Raw genomic sequence first — 23431 nt, 5'->3', positions numbered from 1 at the left:
AAGTTCCTGGCGGAGTGTGCATTTGATGAAAAGCGACTCTGCAATCTCCATTGGAACTGTCCTCTAACATTCTGTCCAGTGAGCAGCTCACTCAGAAGGTGTTGACATAGCTCCAGATGCTATCATTCATCTGTTTGTTCAGTGCCAAAACTTTATTCAACAGACAGTCGTAGTCAGGTCTGGTTCCCATCTAAGCGCTGTTACACACCACTGTAGGGTTAGAACAGGAAATTAGCACAATTGGATCTTGAATACAGACAGCCAAATCAGCTACAATGTCAAGTGAGATATACATTTGTGAGGTCATGATAGCTTTCACATGAGCCGCCAATCTATTACCCCACAAGATATGAACTGGTGCGCCTGGAACTGTGCATGCATCAACTTTACTCCTCAACTAATGGAGGTATTGTGTCAGTTTCTTGTCCCCAATATCGTCCTGTGTTAGCACTTGTCACACTCTTTCTTCTTCTTGTGATGCTGATAGTCACCGTATTAATTCCATCTTGAGTTTCAGATCATCTCCTGTGTCAGGTGGTGAAGTTATAATATCTTGCACTTTGGCAGCATACTGATGATCCAACTGACTAATTACAACAGCAAACTTGATGGAATCAGACATCACACTGGCACAAAGGAAACTTGCCTCAAACTGTAATGTGGAGATGAGGAGCCAGAACGTTGGTAGCAGTACTGCCATCTCGAGATTGCGGATGCATCTGCCTCCGACACGCGACTGTTATTGAATGCTATGTTCTTGAGCCTTGTAAATCGTATCCTTGACCATAAATCATGGCGGGGCCACCACTGTCACAAGTATCACTGCATGCGAGGTTTGTAGCTTAATTTCATGTTCTTATTCTGCAAAAATTGTGTTTAGGCAGCTCCTACAGTTTTCATAACTAGAGTGCTTTCAAATTATTACAGGAATCACAAGAAACACGAGAGAATAGAATTAATACACAGGAGGAAAACAATTTGTTGACTGAAGCTATGAGCAGAAGTTTAGTAAGTAGCCAACAATGGAATAATAATATTATATAACACTAAAAATCCATGGAATGTGCATGCACTGCAGCAAAGAATAACAAGATGTCTGTCAGTGGCATTAGCCGCTACCACGCGAACTCAATTGACACTTGTAAGCAATCAGCTGATTCCATGATGACAGCTGTGAGACTGACTGTCACCATATAGAGATGTCAACAGCCAAGTCTTCCACTCCTGGACGTTCTGTGGATCAGAGTGTACCTCCTTGGCAGGACATAAGTCGAAGGGCTAATCACTCACTGCAACAAATGCTGCAATGCGTCATAATACTGTCGCTCACTGCCTCGTTTCACAGATACGCTGCATTCACCCCAGCACATGCTACAGGTACAAAACAAAATAAAAATTCCACACAGAAGGCTGGTCACAAGTATCTAATAAACTAAAAAAGAAAATTCCTTTTTAAAAGTCGTGGACATCAATCATTGGATGGGAAGGGTAAAGTATGAAATCATTCTAAGCCAAAGCTATCTGTTGCACCTCATCTTGACTGCACACTGCCCACTGCCCACACTAAGACATTGCAAGGTGTGAAACAATTTATTTCTGATTTGATGAAGATGCATTTAAAAATATGAGCACTGCCAATCTTACATATGTTTTCAAGACTGTTTGCTGTTTCAGCTGAAAGTGCCCTTGTGCATGGGTAGATGTAACTAACTGATCTGTACAGTAATTCCCATTTTAAAGACAATTTTTTTATGGTAAAACTGTCCAGGACATCTACACTGTTTTCCTCATGTCTCCATAATGAAGTAGCAAAAGTGCTACAATATTTCAATCGTCATGTGTGTGTTAAAAATCTTTTTTTTTATTATTATGGAACTGTGAAATTGTCACCGCCTGTCTGTATACTGACAGTTTGTACCAGATAAAAATTATATTATATCTTCAGTGCAACAAAAATAATTAAATAATACCGAAAATTTGTTTTGCTTCTGCTCTATGTTATTGAGAAACGTGAAACTTAATACCCACTTGTACGCAGTCCAACTGCATTGCTATTTAAATGTGGAATGTTTGCAGTTTCCCCTCTGCCCCTTCCTCACACAGACAGCATACTGTGCCTGTGGGCGAAATGTGCAGTCAGGCAGAGAGCTATGGCACTCGTACCAGGGCATAGGTCACAAGCCAGATTCTTGCCTGTCTGTGGTTTAGAGGCTCAGATTGCAGTCTGTGTGGGCATTATACAATACTGAATTCTCAAAACTGTTTCACGTACATTTCTGTAATCCTAATCACATATGCACTGACAAGAGTCTAAACTATGCTGTAATGTTCATTTCAGTGTCACAGATCTTCTCAGTATTACAATTTTCACAAATTATGCTGTGGTACTTGAAGACAGACAGATGTTTTGCATTATTTAGAGATAACCAAGTTGCAGATGTGTCACTTCTGTAACTGGAAGGTAATTATCAAAACAATGTATATTGAGTATTTAGCTTTAATATTTTCTTTACAATTACATAGTAAAATAATTTATTAGTTTATTAGTTGTCTCTTTCTGCATTTTTATCTGATTTGCTGAATCTTATTGGTTTACATTCAGGATACTTCTCTGTCAAAAAGCTGCGTACTTCCCCATACTCACTCAGCATTTCCAATCTCACCTGCAACAGTCCCATCAATTACACTCAGCACTGATATAAGTGCTAATGACAATAGTTGTAGCAACAGTGAAAAAAATCAATTACAGATGTGCACATTATAAAAATTTAAGAGAGACAGCACACACAATCTGGGAAAAAACTTAGTTGATAACTACTGACTTCAGAAAAGATATGTCCATTATGCAAGCCAGTGGCATTATCATCAGTGCTTAAAAAGTGTCACAGCAAATTACATTGTTTTCAGTTATCTTAGAATCTGTTGCCCACAAATCATCCCGTCAATCACAACTGCCTATCTTGCAGGTACACAGGTATTCACTCCCAAAAGTGGAACTAGTGACCTCATCCCGACTACTGAATAATGAAACTGCTAGGATTTTGGAGCACATTGCTGTGTTGGTTTAGGTAGGAGGTGACTTTCTCCCTCTGAACCTCAGTGGTTTTCATCTCTTTGGTACTCTGAAGAAGCATTTGTGTTATCCATAATCAAATTAGATAGAACTTATTTCATATGCTCTTCAGGTTTCCATCTATATTGAATTATCTACAATAATTAGGTGTAAACAGGTGGTCACTGACTTATACTTTCAAGCTCCCAAAATGTAAACATATACTTACTATTTGAAAACCTGTGTTTTTATTTATTAGCAGCACTGCATATAACTCTGCAGCCACTGTAAATACTTCCAGTGGGCAAATCCTGAGAACATAGCTACGGAAAACAACATAATAGTTAATGGTGCCCTACAGTTTGAACCTGTTACTGTGATCCATAACATGGCACTTATCTCAAACAGTGTAAAATAATAGTTGAGAAAATACATTCAGAATGTTTACCTCTTAAAATATATCAGATTCATAATAACCCTGAGCTTTCCATGGAGATTATGTAGTCTTTTCGAAAAGGCAGCTGTGTATGATTCTAAACTGGTCTAGTTGTTAGCAAAAGATTATAAAAAAATTATTCCTTTTTGAGGGGTGGGGGCAGGACATGCAATGATGAATTATCAGGGAACAAGAGCTTTTTTTTATATTCTGTACCAACTCCAATGTATGGTGTTACCCACGGTCAAACAGTTATTTATAGAAGATGCCCAGGTATGTATTTATTGCAATCTTCTACTAGTCCACCTCCCCCGCCCCTCTCTATCTGTCAATCTCCTCCACCCCATTTTTTCCACATTATCATGCTCATGCCAATAGGTCGTTGGTGGTTCTTAACCCTATGGTTTCCCCCCCCCCCCCAGGTAGATACTAACATGTGTACCAGGTTTGGGTAAAATCATTCTAGGGGGGTTTAGGATGAGCTTTTTACCCATTGTTTTGCCTGTGTACACGCATATTTAATGTATTTCACACATATATGTACATATATTTCCCTTGTATCTATAGTTAATTTTACCCTGCAGTTTCATTTCCATCCCGCTCAATATTTATGTCAAATCTCCTGAACTATGTGCCATGTAATAAAATAAAACTTTATGCATGATGTGGCAGTTTTTCATGTACCCAGTGTTTATGACGTACCTCCTAAATTGTGTGTCATACAATGATATAATTTTGCTGGTACATTCAGTGGTGTATGTGAATACTGTCTGCAACATGTGTGATGAATACAGTTAATAGTAAAGAAGTAATAAATTAAAACATTATGCTTTATGTGACAGTTATACTGCGTGAACAGTGATTAAACTTCTTTTCCTTTCATCATTCTGTGGAGGTTGTCAGTAAGAAAAAGTTTCATAAAGGTTTGATATTATGTGTACAGTTTGTTGCAAGTCAGTGTGTGCTCTCATTCTCAAATACAAGATGAATAAAATATGGTTATTTGTGTGTTGTGTGCTACAGTTCGTTTTCGTCACTCCTTCAATAGGTAGATCTATATAAGGTAGGCTCTGTGTTAATAAAGGGCATAAGCTATCTCCTTGCCAAATCTCATCCACATCTCTGTCTAGATGTTTAAGCGTGAAAAAGTAACAAACTAACACACACACACACACACACACACACACACACACACACACACACACAAACAAACACACAACTTACTTTTGCTTTTATAGCCTGTGGTTAAACAGTTATTTATAACAAAATGTTACTGCTGAAACTTGCCATCCATGCACATGCAACATCACAAAATTTCTCTCTTGGAGGTACTGAGGCACAAGGCACTTGTGGCCCGGAAAACCATGTGTGACAACTCACTCGCTTACTTAAGGAAAAAACTTTTTCGTGATCGAGTAAAGAATTAAAAAATGTGCCAGAAAAAGGAGTAAATAATTTCACAACTGTCTGCAACATACCTAGTGGAAAAGATCACAATTGTCTTTGTGTGTTTGGAGAGCCAGAAATCTACTGTAATAAGTCACTGTAAACAACATTTCGAGGCTACTACTCTGCATATGTATAGAGATTTCTGGCACTTGATACATACAAGTGGCCAACTTAGAGCTATTCATGTGAAAAACATGGTGGCCGCCCAGATGAATACCTGGTACAGTAACGTTTGCCCTTGATGCTTATTTACGGCGATCGAGAAGGCCACTTTCAAAGGGAACTGCAAGTTCTTCAACTAGAAAGACAAATTTGTTGGGATGATAGTTAACTTTCATGGATAACTTTTTAGTCACATCACCCTTCCCACAAGACAGTAGTTATATTGACCATCTCACAGAAATAGTGATTTTTTCCCCCCTGAATGAACAATAACCAATGAGTTAACACACGGTGTAATTGACCTCCATTCCAAAATTCATCGAAATCTGTCCAGTCACTTCAGTGTGAAGGAGCAACAAACATACTAACTCAACAAAGAAAGAAAATAAGCAATTTCTAGATCGGTGCTTTTATAATGGTTGCACGTGCAACAATGTCATCTGTCCCCATATGTGCACCTGTTACCAGCAGATACTCGCATGCCATAATCAAATCCAGCTTCACTAAAAGCCTAACACATTTCACATGTAAAGGGGTGATGTCTCTCTCTGTTGTACAGCATTTAAATGACAACATTGTCAGCAGTCTTAACCTTCTCGGAAGCTATAAGGTATAATACTCAGCAGCTAAAATGCAATGGGGGTGGTTTGGAAGTATGGTTTAAACGTTTGGGGTTGTATAAGCACTGTATTCATTATGTTGAATCATGTTACATCGGACATATTAAACAATGAAAGAATTTTCAAAAATACGGTACATTTCAAAAGTCAAGGAGTAAATAGTTTTTCTAAGAGTAATTATTGTTCCACATTTTGCATTATATTTTTCAAATCAAAAAATATCTTGTACTGCATATTTTTAAAAGTAGTTTACTTGTTAATTCAGAGTGTAAGCTAATTCCATTCCAAATCCGTCCAGCTATTTCTGCATGAAGGAGTAACACACACACACACACACACACACACACACACACACACACACATTTTTGCATTTATAATTATATTGAATGATGTTTCAAGGCAAAAGCTCATTGAAGATTCATCACAAATTCAACATCCTTGGTACGATTTGGTGTAATTAAATGTCAGTTTAAGCCATACTGACAGTAATAGCCATAACGAGCTACTAATACAATACCTGAAATGCCTATTATTGTATTTTCTGCGTAGCCGCACGGTTAGAAACATCAGCTTATGAAGGTGAATTATGTATGAAGGTAACTGGCGATATACTGTAGACAATTTTTTTCCTTCACATTTGTAAAAGATTCTGAGAGTTTCTTACCTTAAACTGAAATAGTTACTGCAATTCGGTGACTTACAACATTGTATCCCACAAATTTTTCATTTTTTTATTTGTATGTGTAATTTCAAGGCTGTATCCTACAGTAATATTTCTGTTTTCATAGATTTATGCACATACTTACTTCATTTCTTGAAACAGTTAAACAGTAACCTCTAGCTAAACGTAATGCAGCCAATTGATAGTTTACTTTCATGTATGGCTATTTAGTCATGTCACCCAGCCTATGGGAACAGTAGTATGTTGGCTTCCCACAGGAACAGTTATTTCTTTTGGAACAAAAGGCAGCCTGTGTGGTAATTCAGGGTTTAGGCTGTTTACATTCCAAAGTTCATCTAAATCCATCCAGCCACTTCAGTGTGAATGGGTAATAAGCCTACTAACTCAAAGGAAAATAAGCAATTTGTGGTTCAATGCATTGCAAATTACATAACACTTGCATATAAGGCAATATCATCTGCCCTCATGCGCGGGCCTTTTACCAGCAGATAAGCTTGCATATCATAATCCAGCCTCAATAAAATCCTATGAAGTTCTACATGTAAAGGACGTCTCTATCATGCAACATTTAAATAACACCATTGTGAGTCTTCAAGGTGATTCCATAGATGACCAGGACTTAAGGAACTTGTCGGCTTTCTGATGTTGGTAACACAAGGTGTTAGCAACTTGTAAAAGGACATAACTGTAAGAAAGGAAATTTTAGTGGGAAGTAATGTTGTAACGATATCAACTTCAAATAGGAATTCAGTTTGGTAACGGGATGTGTCTAACTATGAGAAACATTCTCATGCTGCTATTTCATCTGATGCATTAGTAGCCTATTAAGGCTGTTACAGCCAATATGCCTTTAACTGACATTTAACTACAGCTAATTGTACCAAGAATGTGGGGTTTGTGATATATCTTCAATGCCCTGTTGCCTTGAAATGCAAAACTGTCATAACACAGTTTCCAATCTGGAAATTAGTGTTTATGCAGTGCATTTTTTGATTGGCCTTCCTCCTGTGACTTTTTCATGCGTGTTGCTTAGAGTTCAAGTATTATTCCATATTTCACATTATATCCATCAAATAAATAAATATTTTGTACTACACACTTTTGAAAGTAGCCTATGTGTTAATTCAGGGTAAGAGCTATCTCTCTGTCAAATTTCATCCAAATTATTCCAGCCGATGTAATGAAGGAGCTCATCAGCCTCTTCCAAGAGGCTGGAAATCACACATCCGCCTAATCCTCTTCTTATGTTCTGCACTGAGCCTTCAAGTAAAATGGAATACATTGTACAACATTATCCTCAAAGCAAATGTTAACATTAGTAAAGTCACTCACATGTATTACAAACATCGCTGTTCCTCTACAAGGGTATTGAGGGGGCCTTGAACCCATTACACTGCGATGAAAAGATCTTAAATTTTTTTCCTGGTTCTTTCATGCAAATTGCAATGCTGAGTGACACTGTAAATAAAAGTTTTTGATCTTGTTTCCAACATGAGAAGAAAATTCAAACCAAGAATGGTGCAATTTGTATACAAAAATAGTGTCCCTAGTAGGCTACATGGAGAAAATTTAACTTCCAGCTCTGCAAACTATTATAACTATGCAAGTAAGAGGGCCCCAAGTCAAATCAGAAGACCTAGCATTTCAATTTTGCTTAATTTTATCCTAGCGCTTACTGTTGGAGCAATGACTGATTAACATTCATTAGATACAATCAAAAGCATCGACTTTCAGTATTTTAGTTTTTGTTTAAATGCTTAATGCATTTTGAGACCCAAAGGCCCAGCTTCAGGTGCTTAACATATGTGTTGATAACACAACTGAGCTATCACATGGCACTTTGTGTGCTGGGTCAGTGGGTAATTTTCCTGCCAGATCCACACAAGCACCATGTAATGTAGCAGACCGAGACACAGTAATTAAGATGCTACATGGTCCACACTTTGCTCTGGTCGAAACTATGGGAGTTTATATATTTGTTTTATTAAATACATTAGTGATTTGAAAAAATGTCGTTACTGGTTGCAGTTTATGTAATTTTTCATCAAATATGTAAAAATTAAAGTTGAATGTGAAGTTAAACAATGGAAACTCGAGGTCAGAATACCAACAATATAAGGAAAAGATAGACTGCTACCCATTGTAAAGATAGCACGCTGAGTTGCAAACAGGCTCAATGAAAGGACAGTTACATATTAGCTTCGGCCACAGCCTTCTTCAGAAAAGGACACACACACACACACACACACACACACAGAGAGACAGACAGACAGAGAGAGATTCATTCACATAAGTAAGCTCACCTCACATATATGTGAGTGTTATTTTCAGTAGCTTGGCAGGAATGGTATTCTGGCCTGAGCTGCTAGAAACGGCAGTCATGTGTGCGTGAGGTGTGCTTGCTTGTGTGAATGAATGTGTGTGTCTTTCCTTTTCTACAGACAGCTTTAGCTGAAAGCTAATATGTTACTGTCCTTTCATTGTTGCTGTCTGCAACTCAAGGGGTCATCTTTATGGTAATTCTATCTTTTCCTTATAATGCTAGTGTTTACTGTTTCACACACAATTTGTGACGATGTCTTTTACACTAATCATCACTACTTAATGATAAAATGTAAAGCAAATATTACCAAAATTGGACACCAGGAATTACGCGAATAATTAAGAAATAATATCAGAGTAGTGTTTAAGTCGTGAATATTTTTATTCTTAAACGTAAATACCATATATTTTATTTTTATGAATAATCGGTTTATGTATATTGTTCACTTAGTTCGCCATATTGCAGTGTAACTTTAATAAGTAAAATTCTGTTATTGCACCTTTTTAAAATATTGCAAATGCAACAATATTTCTAAAAATGGTGATTGTTGGAATATAGAGATGTATTCAGCTGTCCCTACCACTGAAATTTTATGCAACCTGTTATGTTATAACTGGCCTTCATATATCACAAGCATAATTTTCATATTCTCTCACTCGCTATGCACAAATCACTAATCCTACAGAAGAAATGAACAGGACTTTTTTTTTATAGGAAATTTAATGTGGTTAAATTTTGTGCTGCTAGAGACAATAGTTTTTAAGTTATTCAAGAAAAATGTACAAGTGACCTTCAAATGCATCTCCACCTCACACACCCCTCACCGGTCAGGATTTCTAGTACATTCTTTGTGGGACTACTACTTAACACTGTAGAAAATTTTTCGACTATATGGACTATTCCTGATATTTGACCCCCCTTTGGCTCTATTGATTGGACTATTATGCCACAGTATATTTGGATACTTCGTTAACATTACCAATTCAAATGTCCTCATGAGAGTAATGAACGAAAAATGACTTTTGTACATGTTACGCTAAAACTAATTACATTGACTATTCAATCCAAAATTAATCCTTACAAGCACAGTAGCAGCACATGCACAGTCAGCAGGCCTGATGAATAAAATGATGTAATCGTTTATTTTATGCAGTTAAAAGTATACAAAGCTGTTAGGTGAAATTTACCAAAATCATCAATTTTACAATTTTTAAGTGCTCGACTAAGCAATTGGTGTAATAAGACCAGTCAATGAAGATTAAAAAAGTTAAAATGTGGGAAATAATTCGTGCAGTCCCAAAAATTTGTACAACAGTAGGAGAGAGTGCCATAAACAACATACTAGAAATCCTGACCAGCAGGGGCTGAGTGTGGGAGTGGGGATGCATTTGAAGGTTACTTTTGTATGTTTTTTCTTGAATAACTCGAAAACTACAGCCTCTAGTGAAAGCATATCCAAGTACAAAATTTAACAACATTAGATTATCTTCAAAATGATCCTGTTCACTTTTTCTGTAGGAATAGCAGTTTGTGCATAGCAGGCGAGAGAACATGAAAATCTTGCATGTAGTTTATTAAGGTCAGCTATCACATTGTAGGCTGCATAACATGACGGTAGTAGGGGCAGCTGAGTCACCCTGTACAAATAACTGGGCACATGGCGCCAGTTTGGCTGGTTTTTGACCAACTTGTGTCTGTGTTTTAGTCAGAAAATTTCAAAAGTTCATTAAAATTCAAGTGAAAATTCAAACTGTGTGGTTGAGTTTTTCTTTGGAATGTCAGAAACCACCTCCCACGCACATATTCACACACATATGGTCGTGTGTGTGTGTGTTCGTGTGTGTGTGTTTGTGTGTGTGCGCGTGTGTGTGTGTGTGTGTGTGGGCGCGCGTGCACGCATTCTGTTCTTTGTCAAGGAGGATGGCTTCTTGTCCAAAAGATTAAATATTTATTAGTGTCTTCACTGTGCCCGTCTGCAACTCACTGACTCTTCTTTATGGTGGGTATTAATATATTATTGTTATGCTATCCTAGACTTTCTATTGTTTCATTTTGCCCACATTATTGATAGATTATAGATAAGTGTTATTAATAAGACTTGTATGTTGATGCCATACAATCCAATTCTCATTTTAAGTGTTTCGTTTTAGTCAACTAACTGAAAAAAAGCAGAACACAAGAAACACCCACGGATAAATTTAACAGATCAGGAATATATGAACTCACATGCAACACTTGCCAGTCAGTGTACACAGGACAAACATGCAGAAACTTCAAAACCAGATATTCAGAACATCTCAGAGCTTTAAAAAGCAACAGCTCCCATAGCATATTTGCTGACCATCTTATAGCCTACAATCACCACCCAACTACAATAGAAACAGACTTAAGAATACTAAAATCCAGCGTCAGCCTATACAGCAAACTGACCATTGAGGAAAACTTCCACATACAGAAGGCAATAGCAGAAGGAAAACAGGTCATAACTGAATATGCTACACTCTGCAAGGGCACACTATTTATCACCTTAAAGGAATCTTACAAAAAAGACAACACAAACAGATAAAGTCTACACACACACACACACACACACACACACACACACACACACACACAAAGATAAAATCTAAACAAATTCTTGGTGCCAAACTCACTGTTGAACAAATGAACACTGAGTGAGGTGGGATACACAACAACCACAATTACACTGTGTTTTGGTGAGGGGCAAAGTGCTATTACAACCTTATTTGTGAAAATAGGTGTTATATTTGTGTGTGCATCGTGACACCTCAACATGATGCTGAGAATAAAAGGACTTGCCACACGAAAACTTAAGTAAAAATGTATATAGGCACAAAATATTGTGACAAACTAAATTACGTTTAGATGGTAGGTTAACTCCCAACAAAATTTCTCATCAACATTGTTTGGTTGCAGTTGACAAGCTACCTGTAATAAATAATACACAAGTGGTCCTGAAAAATCATCCACACCAAGTATAAAGTTATTAAGAAAAAGAAATGAACTATTGTTTGAACTAAATACTCACATAATTTTGTAATCATTTAGTAAAAATGTTCACATTACAGATTAAATAAATGGAAACGCACTGATTATGGCACAGTGGTGCTAAAACATGTTTGGCAACTTGGAAAAAATGGTGTTTTGCATAACTGCTGGACCTTACATCCTACAATGGCAAATGCCTTCTTTAAGTTGATGTCTTGGCTACCCACGTCACTACTGAAGAGATTGCTTGACCTATCAAGGCATACACTTTGTCTGCCAATGCAAGTACATAGGTGATGTTGCGTCTCGGATATGCCACCATGGTTGTTTTCACTGGTAATGGTATCTGTCTCACCCGTACATGACGTAATGTCATGTTAGATATTGTGTCTTCTCCAATGATGCTCCTCACATGATGTCAAAACTCCAATGACTTTCTCTCACCGATATGCTCACTCTGTAATACTTGCTGCATGCGTTTCTCTAATGATTTGCGTATTCGGTTGACTGGCATTTTCCTCAAATGGAGATGAGATGTTGCTATAAAATAATGGGATTGTACTGATGTAAAAGATTTCATTTCAAAAACACACATATTTAGTTATTGTCACTGTCAATGTACTCTCCTCCTCTATCCCTACAACGTGCCTTGTGAATTTTATATTAAAGGAAACAGCGCTCTATATCTTCCTGTGTGAACTCCTTGATGACACGTGCTGCTTTTACTTTCACTGCTTCAATGGACTGAAATCTTGTTCCTTTTAAAGCAGATTATACCTTGGGGAATAGGTCAGGCGAATAAGGAGGGTGGTCAACACCGGGATGCTATACTTCACCAGAAACATCTTATGAGGCAATGCGATATGAGCTGGTATGTTGTCTTGATGCAGAACCCTTGAATTATTTGTCCATGGTTTGGGCATATTTTTCTTATTTTATCATGGAGTTGAGCAAGAATCACAAGGTAATAATATTTATTAACAGTCTGAAATTCAGGAATCCAGTGAAGATACACAGTTCCCTAGAGAGGGGGGAAAAATCATCATTGCTTTGATTTGCTCATTCAAGCTTTTTTTGCTCTTGGTGAAGTTGGGCCCCTCTAATGCATGGACAGGCACTCAATTCCTGGATCATAAGCGAAAAACAAAGATTCGTCATATGTTACCACTCTTTCCAAGAAATTAGGATCATTTTCAATATTACACAAATTGTCAGTACAAATGCTTCCACGAGCTTTTTTCGGTTTGATCATGAGAATTTTCGCCACCAGTTTCACACACATTTTTCTCAGATTAAATTAGATGTGTAAAATTTTTCTTACACATTCTATGTCAATTCCTAAGGTTCATCAATTAACTGAATATTCAACTGCAGGTTGATCCAATCAAGTCACCTATTTTTCAATATTTTCATCCTCTTTTGATGTTGAAGGGCACCCTGGATGTGAGTCACCTTCAGTTTCTTCTCGGCCGTCCGGGAAATGCTTCAACCACTCAAAAACTTGCATATGTGATAAACAATCTTCACCATACACTTCTTTCGGCAAAAGGTAGGTTTCAGCTGCTGTTATTCCGAATTTCAGGTGAAACTTCAAGACAATTACACTTGTCATTTTTCTGATACCACAGATGCCACATTCAACTGAGAAGGCTTCAAGCGTCACAGCTATTGGTCGTTCGTCTTTGATGCATGTGTACTTCCTCTGTGACAGCTCCAGTCCTGTTATTTTACAGCCAAATCTTGTATACTGTTGATCTAAGGGTGGCTTCAATATAATATCCGAGGACACTGCTATTACCTGGGCATCTACACTGTTGTCTGCTGCAATAAACTTCAAGCGGTCGCTGATGATGTTCTTTTGCATAGATGTCAAGTCCACCATCACTTACCACAACTCTGGTTTTTTGCAGAAGAAACTGAGGAATCTCCACTTTCATTTTTGTGTGAGAAACTGTATTAGACTCGTTGATTAAGATGCTCATTGTATTTTCAGCCCATCTTGCTATTTGTGGCAATAACTATGTTTTTCGTGTTTCGATTTGAGTTTGAAAGTCATTTATTTGCCTTTGTAGATCTTCTTGCAGCTGTAACAGCAGCATCTGGTTTTTTGATATGGAGTCACTGTTTTCTGCATGTTTTCTGAGAGCTCTTCAGAATTCCAGGAATCACCAATTTGTATTCCATTATTCAATAATACTGAGTCAATGAATCACCAATATTTGCATTAACTATTTCATTTTACACAGTTAGATAAATGAGACTTTTCAAGAAGTTGAGTACACATGAAACTGTCAAACATAAAAAATGAAGAGTAAACATAAGATGTGTTTGCAATCCAAAGGCCAATAAAATACGTTTTGCACCTAGTCCGGAGTCAATGCTACCCACAGGTGTAATACATTATGTGTAAACAGTCAAAGAGTTTCTTTCTCAATGCGCACATGCACTGCCTTATGTTAACTGAAGACAATTGATTTCAGTCCAGAATCAGGCCATCTTCAGTTCTCAAAAAGCAATTTAGTTATGTAGTGTCAAATTGCAATGTGGAATCCAAGTTACAGAAAGTTTCATTATTATTATTATTATTATTATTATTATTATTATTATTGTCTATGAGTAATAATTATGCATCTTATTTTTTAAATAATTAGACATACAAATTTTAAAGAATGTCACATTCATTTCCGTACAGACAAAACTCAAGTGCTTTGAAAATGATTAGCAAAAAAGTAGGGTGGTGGAGCTTTCGAGTGGAATGTATGTTTTTGCAAAAGCTTTAATAGTATTTTCTGAAATTGTCTTTTCTTGTTTCGTTCTCCTGACTGTTTAAGTTTTCAACAAATCATTTCTGATGAGAAGCAGCAGAACCACTCCCTCATTTCCCCAGTTAAGAGAATGTTTCTACGATTTAATGTGTTTCTTGATATTATTTGTCTTTACACACTCAGTTCCCCAATTCAATTACAAAATCTGCAGAATATTGATTTCAGCCTTTCATGGGTATTCATAGAACCGACAAGACGTGCAGCATGTAGAATCCACGATAGTTCTATTCGCATCGTAGTGGAAGACCTATGGCATGGCTGAAATAGTTGACGGATTTCGTTTTCTGGTCACTGTAGTGCAAAAACATGGACTCTACAAAGTGGCAGTTCGCTGCATGTGTAAGCTAATTTTAATGACCACCAGAGGGGGAGGGATACAGTGTCGGGTAACAAGCACCATCTCCCTATCAGAGGTCAGCCAGCATACAAATCTGTTTCGTGTTTCTGCGAAAGCATAACTGACACATGGTCACTGGGATTGTCAATCCCTTTTGGTGTTGTGAGGGTTGTAATTGAAATCTGTGATGGGCCACCCTCATTTCAAAATAAGAAAATAAAAATATGAGCAACAAACAACACAAAGCATTTGGTAACGGCTACTGTCCAACTGCATGCTGAGGGTGGCAGTGTTAAACAAGATAGTTCAGGAATTACCTCTACCAGTATGAGATGCAGCAATAGTTCAAATATCCATGCGACACCAAATTTTGCACTTTATCTTGCAGAGGAACTTAACGCACTTCTTTGTTATAAAATGTTAGGTCCCACAGCTGAGTCCTACGTAGCATTGAGCAGCATGAACCTTTTATTAGACCATTCACTCACTCACAACTGGTGTGGCATTACAACACTAAGGGCATTGATCTGTCACTGTGGTCACTGTGTTCCTGCATTATTTAATTTATGTACATATTTTTACACACACTGTAATGTTTCCAAATTGGCCTCCGTCAGGTGATGTGCAATACCAGTAACCAAAAATTGGTTACATTGTTGACAATTAATTCAGAATATAAAGCTATTTTAAACTATCTCTGTTAAAATAGTTCATTGGATACAATTCGCTATGAAATAGCATTTACTAGGTAACCTCATTATTTGACGCATAAGTCACATCTACATTAGCATTTATCACAAATGCTAATTTTTCAGGTCCCTAGTTATTGCGAATAAATCAGTTACATGGCCATTAATGAAGTTCATGGCATTCACTTGCCACCTTACACAATAAGTTTTGCGATTTTACAAAGCCACTTTTGCCAAAGGATTGATGGCAATCTGTTATCACTGTGAAATTCAGTGCCACCTGTTAGCACTGGGGGAGGGGGGAATGAGGTAAGGGAGTATGTGAGCAGAGCAGAGGTGAATGGGGAATCATTCTAGCAATGATATGGGTTTGGGAAAATCCTCTGACACAGACAACTTTGACAAAGGGCAGACTGTTACAGCTCAGCGCCTGAGAACAAGCATTCCAGAAATGGCAAAGCTGGTCAGTTTCTTGCTTGCTGCTGTTGTGAGCATCTACTGAAAGTGGTTAGAGGCAAAAAGGTGTTGGACCTACACCACCTCATCCAACAGCATGGGTGTCAGAGATTTACCTACTATGTAAAACAGGATAGGCAGCAATCTGTTGACACAATACAATGCTGGTGCAGGCACAATTAGTTCAAAGCACATCATTCAGCTCACATTTTAAAAATGGGGCTCTAGAGCACATGATCCTTACATGTTTCCACACTGACCAATGTCGTCATCAATTACAATTGCAGTGGACATGGGATGATCGAGATTGGACTATGGATCAATGGAAGTGTGTCACCTGGTCAGGTGAATCACATCAGGTAGATGGTTGTGTACGTATCCACTGTCATACTGGCAAATGGCTGCTCAAAACATGCACCACAACACATATGTGGACCTGTGGTGTTGAACTGATGCCATGCACAATCATCATTGTACTGGACACAAAAGGTGGACCATGTACGCCCCGATAGCTGAGTGGTCAGTGTGACTGACTGCCATCCTACAGGCACAGGTTCGATTCCTGGCTGGGTCAGAGATTTTCTCCGCTCAGGGACTGGGTGTTGTGTTGTCTTCATCATCATTTTATCCCCATCCGGCACGCAGGTCACCCAATGTGGCGTCGAATGTAATAAGACCTGCACCACGGCGGCCGGACCTGCCCTGCAAGGGGCCTCCCGGCCAATGATGCCAAACGCTCATTTCCATTTCCATCTCATTGTTAAACACCTAATCATAATGTTTTGGCTCATCAATGGATATGGAAACGTGTGTGTTTGCTAAATAATACACCAGTTGAAACTGTGTCACTGGCACCAGTCATCAATGAAATAAAATTATTTGTAAAAGTAACTTTTTTCTTAAGAAAGAAGAGAAATTTTTCTATTTCCATTTGATTTAAGTTCAAACTGTGGGATTTATAACACTTTGATTTGCTTCTAATTTTTGTCATGCCCTGTACTTCTGCTCCAGAACATAAGATTGGCCTACCAACTGTTACCTCTGCCCCCTGCTAACTTAAACATCAACAGCACCATAAACAATAGCATTCATGTTGCGTCAAACACCGACCATGTCAGACTGAACTGAAACTTTGATCTGGGCTAGTTTCTATTTTTTAAAAGTATATGTGTTTTGATGCCTAACTGTCTGAATTATCAGGTGACCACTGAATTTCTGTTTATATTTTTATTGTAGTTCCACAGCTGCCAAAGGTTTTTGAAATGAAAACCAAAAGTGGCCCACAGGAGAATCAACTACTGAATTAGCAGGTCATCAACCTGCAAGACATAAATATGAAAAACTGAGAAAGTACTGAAAAAATATATTTTGATTTTACGGCATGCTTCTTCCATAAAAGAGCGCGCACGCACGCACGCACACACACACACACACACACACACACACACACACACACACACACACACACACACACAGGAGACACAGAGAGGAGGGGGGGGGCGGTTTATGAAAACAAAATCCTGTATGTGCATCACACCGTAGTTTATTTTACTTTTAAAATATATGTATGTATATTTAGTTAAATTATATGCACTTGAAGTGTGGGTTGATGGCGAAACTGCAGCAATATTTAAGTCAATCAAAAATATATGCCAAATGTTAAAACATTTAAGTGCGACCTGGCACACCAATGTGAAAGTAGTTAGTCTACAGTTTTTTATGAAAAGAAGTTAAGCACTGAATATTAACATTATATATGAATATAATAGAGGGAGAAATGTCTGCCTGTGTCCATATGTGTGCAGATGGATGTGTGTGTGTGTGCACGCGCGCGCAAATGTATACCTGTCCTTTTTCCCCCCTAAGGTAAGTCTTTCCGCTCCCGGGATTGGAATGACTCCTTACCCTCTCCCTTAAAACCCACATCCTTTCGTCTTTCCCTCTTTCCTGATGAAGAAGCAACCGTTGGTTGCGAAAGCCTGAATTTTGTGTGTGTATCAACCTGCCAGCGCTTTCGTTTGGTAAGTCCCATCATCTTTGTTTTTGCTGGCAGGTCGATACACACACAAACATACACACAAAATTCAAGCTTTCACAACAAACGGTTGCTTCATCAGGAAAGAGGGAAGGAGAGGGAAAGACGAAAGGATGTGGGTTTTAAGGGAGAGGGTAATGAGTCATTCCAATCCCGGAAGCGGAAAGATTTACCTTACGGGGAAAAAAGGACAGGTATACACTCGCGCACACACACACATATCCATCCGCACATACACAGACACAAGCAGACATTTGTAAAGGCAAAGAGTTTGGGCAGAGATGTCAGTTGAGGCGGAAGTACAGAGGCAAAGATGTTGTTGAATGACAGGCGAGGTATGAGTGGCGGCAACTTGAAATTAGCGGAGGTTGAGGCCTGGCGGATAACGAGAAGAGAGGATATACTGAAGGGCAAGTTCCCATCTCCGGAGTTCTGACAGGTTGGTGTTAGTGGGAAGTATCCAGATAACCCGGACGGTGTAACACTGTGCCAAGATGTGCTGGCCGTGCACCAAGGCATGTTTAGCCACAGTGTGATCCTCATTACCAACAAACACTGTCTGCCTGTGTCCATTCATGCGAATGGACAGTTTGTTGCTGGTCATCCTGCCTACACTGTGAAGCTTTCTATGTGGAAATGACCAGCAACAAACTGTCCATTCGCATGAATGGACACAGGCAGACCGTGTTTGTTGGTAATGAGGATCACCCTGTGGCTAAACATGCCTTGGTGCACGGCCAGCACATCTTGGCACAGTGTTACACCGTCCGGGTTATCTGGATACTTCCCACTAACACCAACCTATCCGAACTCCGGAGATGGGAACTTGCTCTTCAATATATCCTCTCTTCCCGTTACCCACCAGGCCTCAATCTCCGCTAATTTCAAGTTGGCGCCACTCATACCTCACCTGTCATTCAACATCATCTTTGCCTCTGCACTTCCGCCTCGGCTGACATCTCTGCCCAAACTCTTTGTCTTCAAATATGTCTGCTTGTGTCTGTATATGTGTGGATGGATGTGTGTGTGTGTGTGTGTGTGTGTGTGTGTGTGTGTGTGTGTGCGCGCGCGAGTGTATACCCGTCCTTTTTTCGCCCTAAGGTAAGTCTTTACGCTCCCGGGTTTGGAATGACTCCTTACCCTCTCCCTTAAAACCCACTTCCTTTCGTCTTTCCCTCTCCTTCCCTCTTTCCTGATAACGCAACAGTTTGTTGCGAAAGCTTGAATTTTGTGTGTATGTTTGTGGTTATTTGTGTGTCTGTCGACCTGCCAGCACTTTCATTCGGTAAGTCAAATCATCTTTGTTTTTAGATATATATTTCCTACGTGGAATGTTTCCCTCTATTATATATAAAACAATTTAGGAACTCACGATTTTTCAATCAAGAAATGCACTACGATGAAACGGCTAAAACAATCTCAATGGTTCAATATACAACTTGGATAGTTTTTGAGTGCAATTTTTTCAAGTGTTTCATCTTACACCTACATCTATATCCTGCAAACCACCGTGAGGTGCATTGCAGAGGGTACATCCCATTGTACCAGTTATTAGGGTTTGGTCCCATTCCATTCACATATGAATCATGGGAATAATGACTGACTGAATGCCTGTGTGCATGCAGTAATTATTCAAATCTTCTCCTCACGACTACTATGTGAGCGATATGTAGAGGACTGTAGTATATTCCTAGAATCATCATTTAAACCCATTTCTTGGAACTCTTAACAGAGTTTCTTGAGATAGTTTACATCTATCTTCAAGAGTCTTTCAGTCCAGTTCCTTCAGTATCTCTTTAACACTCTCCCACAGATTAAACAAATCTGTGATCATTTCCGCTGCCCTTCTCTGTGCAAGTCCCACACGCCTGAGCAAACACTCTAGGATGGGTCACACAAGTGATTTGTAAACAATCTCCTTTGTAGACTGATTAGATTTCCCCAGTACTCTACCAATAAACCGAAGTCTACCACCTGCTTTACCGATGACAGCTTATGTGATTATTCCATTTCATATCCCTACAAAGTGTGACACCCAGGCATTTGTATGAGCTGGCCAATATCAACAGTGACTCATTGATATTATAATCATAGGATACTACTTTTTTTCCATTTTATGAAGTGCACAGTTTTACATTTCTGATCATTTAGAGCAAGTTGCCAATCTTTGCACCACTCTGAAAGATCTGACTGAATATTTATGCAGCTTCTTTCAGATAGTACTCCATTATAGATAAACGCATCATCAGCAAAAAGCCTGGTGTTACTATTAGTATTGTCTGCAAGGTCATTAATATACAACATGAACAGCAAGTGTCCTGATACACTTCCCTGGAGAACACCTGAAGTTATTTCTACGCCTGATGATGACTCTCCATCCTAGATAACATTCTGCATCCACCCTGCCAAAAGTCCTCAATCCAATCACAAATTTCACTTGATACCCCATATGATCATACTTTTGACAATAAGTGTAGGCATGATACTCAGTCTAATGCTTTTTGTAAATCAAGAAATACTGCATTTATCTGATTGCCTTGATCCAAAGCTTTCAGTATGTCACGTGAGAAAAGTGAGAGTTGAGTTTCACACAATTGCTGTTTTCAGTGTCTGGCTGGCATTGAGGCCATTCTGTTCCAGAGAACTCATTATGCTTGAGTTCCAAATATGTTTTAAGATTCTACAACAAACTGATGTCAAGGATATTGGACAGCAGTTTTGTGGATCACTTCTACTACCCTTCTTGTAGATGAGTGTGACCTGTGCTTTTTTCCAAGAATTGGGCGAGGTATTTTGTTCAAGGGATCTACACTAGATTACACTTAGAAGAGGGACTATGTCAATCACAAATTCAGTATACAATCTGAGAGGTATTCCACTGGGCCCTGGGGCTTTGTTCAGTTTGAACAGTAACACACTTTAATACAATCCCCTATCTACTTCTTTGTACTCCATTTTAAGCAGGTTATCTATGTAAACAAGCTGAGAAAATCGAAGGTTCTAGCTTGAATCATCATGGAGCTATATGTTCCTAAAACCTAAAAAATTAAATTTGTGAAAAAAAGGTTTAAGATTTATTTTTGTTAAATTTTACAACTTTTCTTTGAAAAACATAAACTTTATGAATGTTAAAAACCTTCCTGCACTATAATCAGTTCTTCCTCACCTTATCTTCCTCTCTCCCATGATTCTGTCAACTGCCTGTAAATTTTTGATGTTTTTATCAATGTGCATAGTCCAATCAATCTGTTTCTTGTCCAGGACTCTCAAGCTTTTGTAATGATTCATCTCTAAAAGTTCTAATACCTTCACTTTTCCTTCATTCCCATCATTACAATACAGAACAGCATCGTCATATGTTACCATCTAAATCATTTTAGCACCACAAAGCACCATCCAGCACAAGGTCGATGATATAAAGTCAGTTCGCAGTAATAATATTTCTGTTACTGATAAATCAGATATATGTACAATATTTAACAATCATTTTCTGAGCATTGCTGGTGAATTAAATAAAAATTTAGTTTCTACAGGAAATCATATAAATTTCTTAGCAATTGCCTTTCCGAGATTGACGTCTGAAATACTCCTCTGTGATACAGACAAGAGGGAGATTGAGTCAATAATTAAATCACTGAAGACTGAGGACTCTCATGGTTATGATGGAGTGTCTAGCAGAATATTAAAGTACTGTGCTGCACATGTTAGACCTGTATTTAGCCATATTTGTAATTTTTCCTTTAGGAATGGTCAGTTTCCTGAGCAATTAAAGTTCTCAATAGTAAAGCTGCTTTATAAAAAGGGAGAAAAGGATAATGTAGATAATTTTAGACCTGTTTCTATGCCATCAGTGTTTGCAAAAGTTATCGAAAAGGCTGTATATGTAAGGTTAATTGATCATTTTATGTCACATGATTTGCTATCAAATGTACAGTTCGGCTTTAGAAGTCGCTTAACAACTGAAAATGCTATATTCTCTTTTCTCTGTGAGGTACTGGATGGCCTAAACAAAAAGTTTCGAACGCTTGGCGTATTCTTTGATTTAACTAAGGCATCTGACTGTGTTGATCTCACAATATTGCTCCAGAAGTTGGACCATTATGGAATAAGGGGAGTAGCTCACAATTGGTTCACCTCTTACTTTAGGAACAGGCAGCAAAAGGTCATTATTCACAATGTTGATAACGGCTGTGATGTGGGATCTGAGTGGGGCACTGTCAAGTGGGGGGTGCCCCAGGGATCAGTGTTGGGGCCGCTCCTGTCCCTTATTTATATAAATGATATGCCCTCGAGTATTATGGGTAACTCTAAAATATTTCTGTTTGCTGATGACACTAGCTTGTTAGTAAAGGATGTTGTGTGCAACATTGACTCTGTTTCAAATAGTGCAGTATATGACCTCAGTTCATGGCTTGTAGAAAATAAACTAACGTTAAATCACAGTAAGACTCAGTTTTTACAGTTTCTAACACACAATTCAACAAAACCTGACGTTTTAATCTCCCAGAACTGGCATATGATTAGTGAAACTGAACAGTTCAAATTTCTAGGTGTTCAGATAGTTAGTAAGCTGTCGTGGAAAGCGCACGTTCAGGATCTTGTTCAAAGACTTAATACTGCCATTTTTACTATTCGAACAGTATCAAAAGTGAGTGATACTTTGACACGTAAATTAGTCTACTTTGCTTATTTTCATTCACTTATGTTGTATGGTATTATGTTTTGGGGTAACTCTTCCCATTCTAGAACGATATTTCTGGCTCAGAAACGGTCGGTTCGGGCAATAAGTGGTGAGAGTTCACGAACCTCTTGTTGACACCTGTTCACGAGTCTGGGTATTTTGACATTTGCCTCTCAATATGTATATTCCTTAGTGTCATTTCTTGTTACCAATATTAGTTTATTCCCAAGAATAAGCAGCTTTCACTTGGTTAATACTCGGCAGGAACCAAACCTCCATTTGGATCGGACTTCCTTAACTCTAGTGCAAAAAGATGTGCAGTATACTGCTGCATCCACTTTCAATAGGCTGCCACTCAAATTCAAAAATCTTAGCAGTAATCCACGCGCTTTCAAATTGAAACTGAAGAGTTTCCTCATGGGTCACTCCATCTATTCTGTCGAGGAGTTCCTTGAAAAATTAAGCTGATTCTTTTGTAATGCTGATAGCGTTTACTTAAACTTATGGACAGACCTTTTTTCAGGTTCATGAACATTTATTTTTGTGTGTTATTACTCTTATGTTGTAAGTTCATGTACTGACACATTCCATGACCTTGGAGATTTGCTCCTCAATTTGGTCCTACGGAACTAGACATATAAATAAATAAATAAATAATGTAGTTTTGGGACATTA

General features: G+C 38.3%; 1 protein-coding gene and 1 long non-coding RNA gene across 3 annotated transcripts in view; one reads left to right on the top strand and one right to left on the bottom strand.

The window, feature by feature from the left end:
• Positions 1-551: 551 nt before the first annotated feature.
• Positions 552-23431, top strand: part of LOC126480567 (uncharacterized) — a 43369-nt gene continuing 20489 nt past the window's right edge. The window contains exons 1-2 of the long non-coding RNA XR_007587446.1: positions 552-833; positions 928-1008. This is a non-coding gene — a long non-coding RNA (uncharacterized LOC126480567). The remainder of the gene's footprint in view (positions 834-927; positions 1009-23431) is intronic.
• The window catches only part of LOC126480541 (28S ribosomal protein S5, mitochondrial), a 102484-nt gene continuing 81534 nt past the window's right edge, over positions 2482-23431 (bottom strand). For both annotated transcript variants that reach the window (XM_050103875.1, XM_050103874.1), the window contains one exon: positions 2482-2663. Coding sequence is in view for 1 of the 2 variants with exons in the window: in XM_050103874.1 (XP_049959831.1) it covers positions 2544-2663 (120 nt within the window). In the remaining variant the exon portion in view is untranslated. The remainder of the gene's footprint in view (positions 2664-23431) is intronic.

The sequence above is a fragment of the Schistocerca serialis genome, chromosome 1 (genome assembly GCF_023864345.2).
Source record: "Schistocerca serialis cubense isolate TAMUIC-IGC-003099 chromosome 1, iqSchSeri2.2, whole genome shotgun sequence".
Taxonomy (NCBI): Eukaryota; Metazoa; Arthropoda; class Insecta; order Orthoptera; family Acrididae; genus Schistocerca; species Schistocerca serialis.
Note: the sequence above shows the minus strand (reverse complement) of the source record. Positions and strands in the feature narration are given on the sequence as shown.